Source organism: Harpia harpyja, chromosome 9, assembly GCF_026419915.1.
Source record: "Harpia harpyja isolate bHarHar1 chromosome 9, bHarHar1 primary haplotype, whole genome shotgun sequence".
NCBI classification, from domain to species: Eukaryota; Metazoa; Chordata; class Aves; order Accipitriformes; family Accipitridae; genus Harpia; species Harpia harpyja.
The window spans coordinates 15406083-15413886 of NC_068948.1; the positions used below are offsets into that span (position 1 = coordinate 15406083).

Below are 7804 nucleotides of genomic sequence, written 5' to 3' on the forward strand. Positions count from 1 at the left end.
CACAAATGGCTATTAAGTGCCAGCTCCGCACAGTATCTTGAATATGCTACTGCCTTCTGCGACAAGCTGGAAATCCCCAATGGCTATAAACAGAAAGAAAAATCCCATGCACAACCTGATTTTTGATGGTGCTGTGCTAGCCTCCATTAAAGCAATGGAATTTTTTCCAAGTCCAGATCTACTTAGAATGATGCCTTTTTGTCTCTTAGAAAGAAATCCCAATTTATAGTTGCGAATAGTATCTTTAAGATTGTTGTTGTTGTTGCTGGAAATTGCAACTCCTTACTTTAAAATTTTGTGGAACCTGACTCTCCCCTATTCCCAGGTATATGCCTGCTGGCAGTTAACGGTAGCCTATTTAGGATTGTTCTGAGGATATTCTGTCTGAAGTTTTCCTAACAAACATTGCTAAAAGAATTCCTAATTTGTCTGAACTATGCTCGTCCATTAAACTGACTTGCAAATATTTTGAACTTTGTTAATTCCCTGTTAACATGTAATAAATGTCAAAAGTATTTACTCCAGTAATTTCAAACACACCCTAAACCTACAGAAGTCTAATGTTTTCACCCACAATCTCTGCACTTGATTTAATAAAAGTAACCGATTTCCTGAATTAGTGTTGAACTTTTATTATAGCAGCCAATATATAATTTGAGAATAAGCAGATGTTTTAACATCATTAACTGCGCAAAACAGGTGTTCAGTGAAGGACATCTATTTTGTTGATCTGATTAATGAATTAGTTTATGTGCTACCTGTGGTTTGGTTCTTGGATTTAGAAAAAAATTTTTTTCTTCCAAATAAATCTTTAGTCAGTATCTCTACATGTACACCTAAGGACCTGACTCACAATCATACTGTGGTAGCACAGTAAGTTACCACATAGTAATCATCTAGCTGCATGTTTTCAGAGCAGCTGTTCTCTGACATCTATTACATTTTAAAAAATATTAAGAAGGTGGTATCTGTACAGGACTGGAAAATTCAGTAAAGAAGTATATACAGTGCATTTTAGTAAACTGTTTTCCACACGTTCAGGTAAGTATATGTGGGAGATTTCTGAAAATTGAGCAGAATTATACTATAGCTTTAGAGTCTGAAAAACACATTTGCATTTCTAACATGTTTGTGATGTTCCTCTTGTTCACCTGTGTTTGGCTGCTTTACATAATCAACACTAATGGAAACATCTTTTCCCTCTCCTGCAGGATGACATGACTGCATTCTACAATACTCAGCCAACTGGAAAAAAGGGAACATGCAGCTACTTGAGTAAGGCTGTGATCACTTTATTGCTGGAAGGGGAAATGAAACCAAACAATGATGATCCTTGTACCATTAGCTAAAGCTTGAAACACAACATAGGAATTGTTGCTTTATTTAGTGTTCAATGTATTTTTCATGCATATATTAAAATACTGTTTTGAAGAGCAACCCTAGCTAGTAATACAAATGCATACTATGCTTTCCTGAAAGAAGTGCCATTAAAGATATTAAGTGCCACCTAATTTTTTCCTTTCTCAACTATGCAGCATGAAACTCTGAGCACATGAAGTTAGTCCTGTGATATTTAAGTTGAACGGGATTGTATTTATGAACTTAAATTATGCATTTAATATAGTTGGTAACTTCAAGAGAAATGCAGTATGAGATTTTGTCTTCATACCTTTATTTATTTATAATTACAAACAAGTTTATTGTAAATTCTAAATGAAATTCAGAAAATACCTTAATTAACATGCATACCAACCTGTGTGGAAATATGAAAATTGGATTTTTTTTTTTTATTATTATTCTACATACAAATTGGAGGTGAAGGTTAAAGAGTTGTTATTTTAAAGTTTTTCTGTATCAGTTCAATTGAGATCATACATTTAGGGTTGTTTTTTTTATTTGCCAGTTGATAACTTGATATACAGGCTTCATCCTAATAAAGCAAATTTTTATCTCTAGCAATAAATACCACTGCAGTTTCCCAACTGTTATTTAAGCATTTATAAGTTAACAAGGGAAACGTATGGTAACAAGATATAAGTTTGTTTAAAAAAAAAAAAGGGCAAACAGCTGCATTTAAAATTAACATCCATGAAGAAAAAAAACTTTGTGTTACATAAGCTGTCAATGCATTAAAGAATTCAAGATACACTTACTTGTCTCCTCAGTGTGTGAAAACATTGTATGCTATATGCTTTATTTTGGTGAAAGTAATAAAAAGCAAATGCTTGTAAAAAAACCTGTCAATATAAATACTTTAACTTACATGCAAAGACCCCTGTTGACTTCAGTGGCAACCTTTAATGTGATACTGGAATCACCTTGAATGGATCATTAAAGTGCCTCTTTTAGCAGCACAAAATATACTAAAGCTTTAGAACTGGTCCTCAAATATTTTGATAATTAAATTAATAGTGACCAGCTACAACTCAACTGTCAATAAATTGTTGCCATATTGATAAAGGCAGGTAGTTTAACTTACATAGAGATAGAGGGCAAAACTAATGGCAAAAGTGATCTGGGCACAGGAGGAGTATTTATTTGAACACACTTAGGCAGTGGTTAGTACTTCCCTGATTTGCAGAACTTCCCCAGAAATCACAGAATCAATTCTTCTCAAACCAAAATGGTAGAAGAATCTATTGTTGAAGGAGGACGCTAAACCATTAACAAATCTCTTGTCAAATGATGTGGACAATGAGTAAGGTTGGAAAAGCTAATTTTGGTCTAACAGAGTAGTGGTCCTACTGCTCTTCCATGCTGTAATACATTTATCATTCAAAGAATAGTGGAGAGGCAGTGGGGGGGCAGTGAAGGAAAACCCAGAAGAAACACACACTACAATAGTGTACCCAAAAGTGAGTAACTAGTGTGTTAGTACATTTAATAGTGGAATGTTGTCTGAGGGGCTGCAGCATTGCTCTAACTCCATCAAGAAGTCTACAATTAAACAGCAGACTCAGTTGGCAGCAGTTCTAAATACTGAATGAGCCACTAGTTTAAACAGCAATCCAGTGTATCCTCAAATTTTTTACTTCATTACTACCTTAGAAGTTACCAACTGCAATAAATTCCACTTGCCTTTTTTTTTTTTTTTTAAAGCGTTGCTTGCAGATCTACAGCTGGTCATGGATCAGTGATTACATAGGTAGCAAGCATGTCTATTTCTAATGTTTTTAAAAATACTCTTTAAAATTGATGTATCTCTTGCTATACAAACACAGAACATTACTCTTGTCTACAAACTGTAAATCCTATTGAAAGGAAACAATCCTTTAAATACAAAATCTACAGATTACTTCAGAGGCACTGGCATTTGCTAGACAGTAGCACTGTTTGGTTTTGCAATTGCTTGTGATAGCAGGATAGCAGTTTTGCATTTTTTACATCACTTACCACTTCTTACTGCTTCTCTTCTGCTCTTACTCTTTTGGTACCTCCAGTTACTTAGAAGCCTCAAGTTTGCTGATCTTGGTCTGAACTGTGTAACTACAAATAAATGAAAACCCCAGTCACCACTTTTCCTTATATGAACTTGGAATGAAAATCCCTGCAAACTGTTTCTGTTTTCCTTTATAGCCGTGAACACATGGTTTATGAAATTGTGATTGTGGCAAGTTTTCAACTTCTACAAAATAAGGATAAGTACCTAGATTAGAAGATGAAGATACCAAAATTCAGCAGAGTCCACTTTCTCTGAAAAAGGTTCTTGTGTCTGGAAGGACAATACCATAAATTTTTCTCCTCTTCCTGAAGCAGGGACAAGAAAGGAGCTTGATACAAACAGCTGTCACATAGCATGCCTACTAAATTACAGTTTTAAGAGACAAGACCATTGGAAAAGAAACTAAAATTTCTACTAAAGAAAACATTTTTCCTACATTATAATATGTTTGAAATCACAGAGGAAAGAGAAACCTTGGTGAGAATAAAGAGGGTAGCAGAAAATAAATGGTAAACCAGATAGATAGTTTTTAAACAGCCATAGCTCAAGTAACGTGTGGTTAATATTTAACAAACTTGGTCCTGATCTCTTCAAAAACATTCCATCTCAAGAGGACAAGGAAAGAAATGCATTTGGGGTTGCAGATTAATAACCAGAGGTGCAACAATCAGTACAGTCTCCTGTGTATTTACAAGAGCTACTGGCAATAGAGACGCTGAAGCCATTAAAGAAATAAGTCCCAAAGGGTGCAGTATTGGTCCACACCATTCAGCCGCCTTATTTTACACCTTCACAGTGCTCCAAAACTTGAAAAACTGTTCTGCTTACCAGGGGAAGTAGGATCCATTCAAACAATGGGAAAACAATAGTTGAAACAGTTTAAAATAAAGCTATTGAGTAAAGCAGGTTGTTTTTAAACACCTTTTTTTTCCAGATTCCTTTATCAGATACTCTTGAGAGTAAGATCAAATGAATTCAGCTAAGCAAATCACAGAAAAAAAAATCCATTTTCATCTGCTATTAGAAAGAGGGGAAATACGAACTTGCAGTGACAACTCATGATGTAAATACACATAACCCACACCCCATAACCCACCCCCTTCTCCAACCCCAAATTCAATCACCTTTGATTTAGCCAAAACCATTGTCTTCACACTGTGGATTACTGTGACAGTTAATAGGTGTCATGTTCACAGTACATCAGGCATTTCAAACTGCTTTATTCCTCAAGAGAATTCAGAAGGTAAGAAGTTGATGCAATTCAAAGCCAACTTTCCTGGCGTTTCTGCTGTTAGCTTTGTTCCTTTCCTCCATATGAATTTTCAGTCTTATTTTGCATACGTAACAGTTTGTGCAACTGATACAGAACCGATACAGAAAAGAAACAGACAACCAGATTAATAATAAATCAGTCTCTGAGAAATCCTCTTCATTATTTGCTAATCCACCACAGCAGAAAATGTAGTAAGAGATCCTGATTTGAAAGCGTTTTTGTTGGATCAGTCCTGAAGCATGTTACATGATGCTACCAAAACACTGATGGTTGGGGTATCAAGGTCTGTCAGCATGCAGTGTATTTGATAACAGCAAGCTTAGGATTAGTATGATAATACCGTTAGATAGCTACCATTCTGCTTTTGTAATTTAGGTCTCACATATTCTTTGTTTTCACTGCTATTTAAAATACTTTCTTAAACATTATACATGGAGTTCATGCCATGAAAATTCCTCAAGAAATTGTCAACATTCATAATCAGGGTCATTTTATATTTATATACCTCCTACAGTTTTCAAGAAAATCTACCTGCTTGACCAACAGCATTTCTGAGACTTAAAATTACCCTTCTGTAAAAATGCTTTTCAGCTACATGGATATTACAGTATGTAGTGGGTTGACCCTAGCTGGATGCCAGGTGCCCACCAAAGCCGCTCTATCACTCCCCCTTCTCAGCTGGACAGGGGGCAGAAATATAACAAAAGGCTCGTGGGTCAAGATAAGGACAGTTTAATAAACTGAAAACCAAGGTCGCGTGCGAAAGCAAAGAAAAACAAATGATATTATTCTCTACTTCCCATCAGCAGGCAATGTCTAGCCACTTCCTGGGAAGCAGGGCTTCAGTACACGTAGTGGTTGCTCCAGAAGACAAAAATGCCCCCCTTCCGTCTCCCTTTACTTAGCTTTTATATCTGAGCTGACGTCATATGGTATGGAATATCTGTTTGGTTAGTTTAGGTCAGCTGTCCTGGTTATGTCCCCTCCCGAGATCTCGCCCTGCCCCAGCCTGCCATTGAGGGGGGGGGGGCAAAAATGTTGGAGAGACAGCCTTGATGCTGTGCCAGCACTGCTCAGCAGTAGCCAAAACACTGGTGTGTTATCAACACCTTTCTAGCTCCTGATGCAGAGCACAGTGCTATGAGGGCTGCTATGGGGAGTATTAACTCCATCTCAGCCAGACCGAATACAATCTCCACCCCTTATTCCATACCATTTGCGTCATGCTCAGGTCCCACATAATTTAATACAGATATCTTCTAACCATACCATTGTATTTAATTCTCATTACTGAAATCCCTTCTTACCAACACTTACAACTGAAACTACATACTTAAACCACTTTTATACCCAACATACAGATTCATACATTCTTATTAATTACTATCCCCTGTCCTTTAAGAGATAGATATTCCATGGGCTTCTTCCACTCCTCCAGATGTTCACACACAGGTTATGACTTGGGCCCCATCCGTCAAGATGAGTGGTCAGGACAGGAGAAGCAGTATGTTCGATCGTTGGGCACCAACACCGGCTTGGTTTGGGTCACCGATGCACTTGTCTGGTTCCTTACGAAGTTCACTCCTCTGCAGTTCAGGTCATTCCTGCTACATTACTTCCTACAACATACAACTCACATCACAGATTATTTTTCCCTCAAGGTTAAATGTCCTTGAGGCACACACTGGGTCTCCCCATCCTTCCGCATTACCTACCAAGTACACCCAGGTCCCTGAGCAAAGACAATCCCACGAATGGGTTTGCCTTTTCCCATGGGAGGAGAAATCCACACTGCCTTCCCCAGCCACTTCCCCATGTGCACTACGGGGACCTTATCTCCTCCCACAGTATGTAGGGGTTTTGTTTGGGCAGCACCAGGACGGTTAGCAGACCCTCTGGTGTTAACTAGCCAAGTGGCTTCTGCTAAATTTGTATCCCAATGCTTCCATGTCCCACTGCCTAGTGCTCTCAACATAGTCTTCAACAGTCCATTATATCTCTCAATTTTTCCAGATGCTTGTGGGTGATAGGGTATGTGGTACACCCACTCGATGCCATGTTTCTTTGCCCAGGAGCTTATGAGGTTATTTCGGAAATGAGTCCCATTGTCTGATTCAATTCTTTCCGGGGTACCATGTCGCCATAAAATTTGCCTTTCGAGGCCTAAGATGGTGTTTCGGGCAGTGGCATGGTTTACAGGATATGTTTCTAGCCAACCAGTAGTTGCTTCCACCATCGTGAGTATGTAGCGCTTGCCTTGGCGTGTTCATGGCAGTGGTCCAATGTAGTCAATTTGCCAGGCCTCGCCATATCGAAAGCCCAGCCACCGCCCTCTGTTCCAGGGAGACTTTACTCTGGTGGCTCGTTTGATTGCAGCACATGTTTCACATTCATGAGTGACCTGTGTGATGGCCTCCATGGTCAGGTCCACCCCTCGATCACGAGCCCACCTATATGTTGCATCTCTCCCTAGATGTCCCGATGTCTCATGGGCCCAGCGAGCTACAAATAGCTCACCCTTACGCTCCCAGTCCAGGTCCACCTGAGCTACTTCTATTTTGGCAGCCTTGTCTACCTGTTCATTATTTCGATGTTCTTCAGTGGCACGGCTTTTGGGCATGTGAGCATCTACATGACGTACCTTTAAAGTCATGTGTTCTACACGGGCAGCAATGTCCTGCCACAATGCTGCTGCCCAGATGGGTTTACCCCTGCGTTGCCAAATGGTCTTCTTCCACTGCTGTAGCCACCCCCATAGGGCATTAGCCACCATCCAGGAGTCAGTATAGAGGTAGAGTACCGGCCACTTTTCTCGTTCAGCAATGTCTAGGGCTAGTTGGATGGCTTTCACTTCTGCAAACTGACTTGACTCGCCTTCTCCTTCAGTGGCCTCAACGACTTGTCGTGTGGGACTCCACACAGCAGCTTTCCACTTCCGATGGTTCCCTACCACACGACAGGATCCATCAGTAAACAAAGCATAACACCTTTCATCTTCTGATAACTCATTATATGGTGGTGCCTCTTGGGCATGAGCCACCTCCTCAGGTGATGCTCCAAAATCTCTGCCTTCTGGCCAGTCCATGATC

At 39.3% G+C, this 7804-nt stretch overlaps 1 protein-coding gene across 8 annotated transcripts in view; it reads left to right on the forward strand.

Moving 5' to 3' along the window:
* The window catches only part of PHKB (phosphorylase kinase regulatory subunit beta), a 90011-nt gene extending 87747 nt beyond the window's left edge, over positions 1-2264 (forward strand). For all 8 annotated transcript variants that reach the window (XM_052796185.1, XM_052796184.1, XM_052796186.1 and 5 more), the window contains one exon: positions 1212-2264. In XM_052796185.1, coding sequence (XP_052652145.1) covers positions 1212-1349 — 138 coding nt within the window. In that variant the 3' untranslated portion in view covers positions 1350-2264. The remainder of the gene's footprint in view (positions 1-1211) is intronic.
* Positions 2265-7804: the final 5540 nt, after the last annotated feature.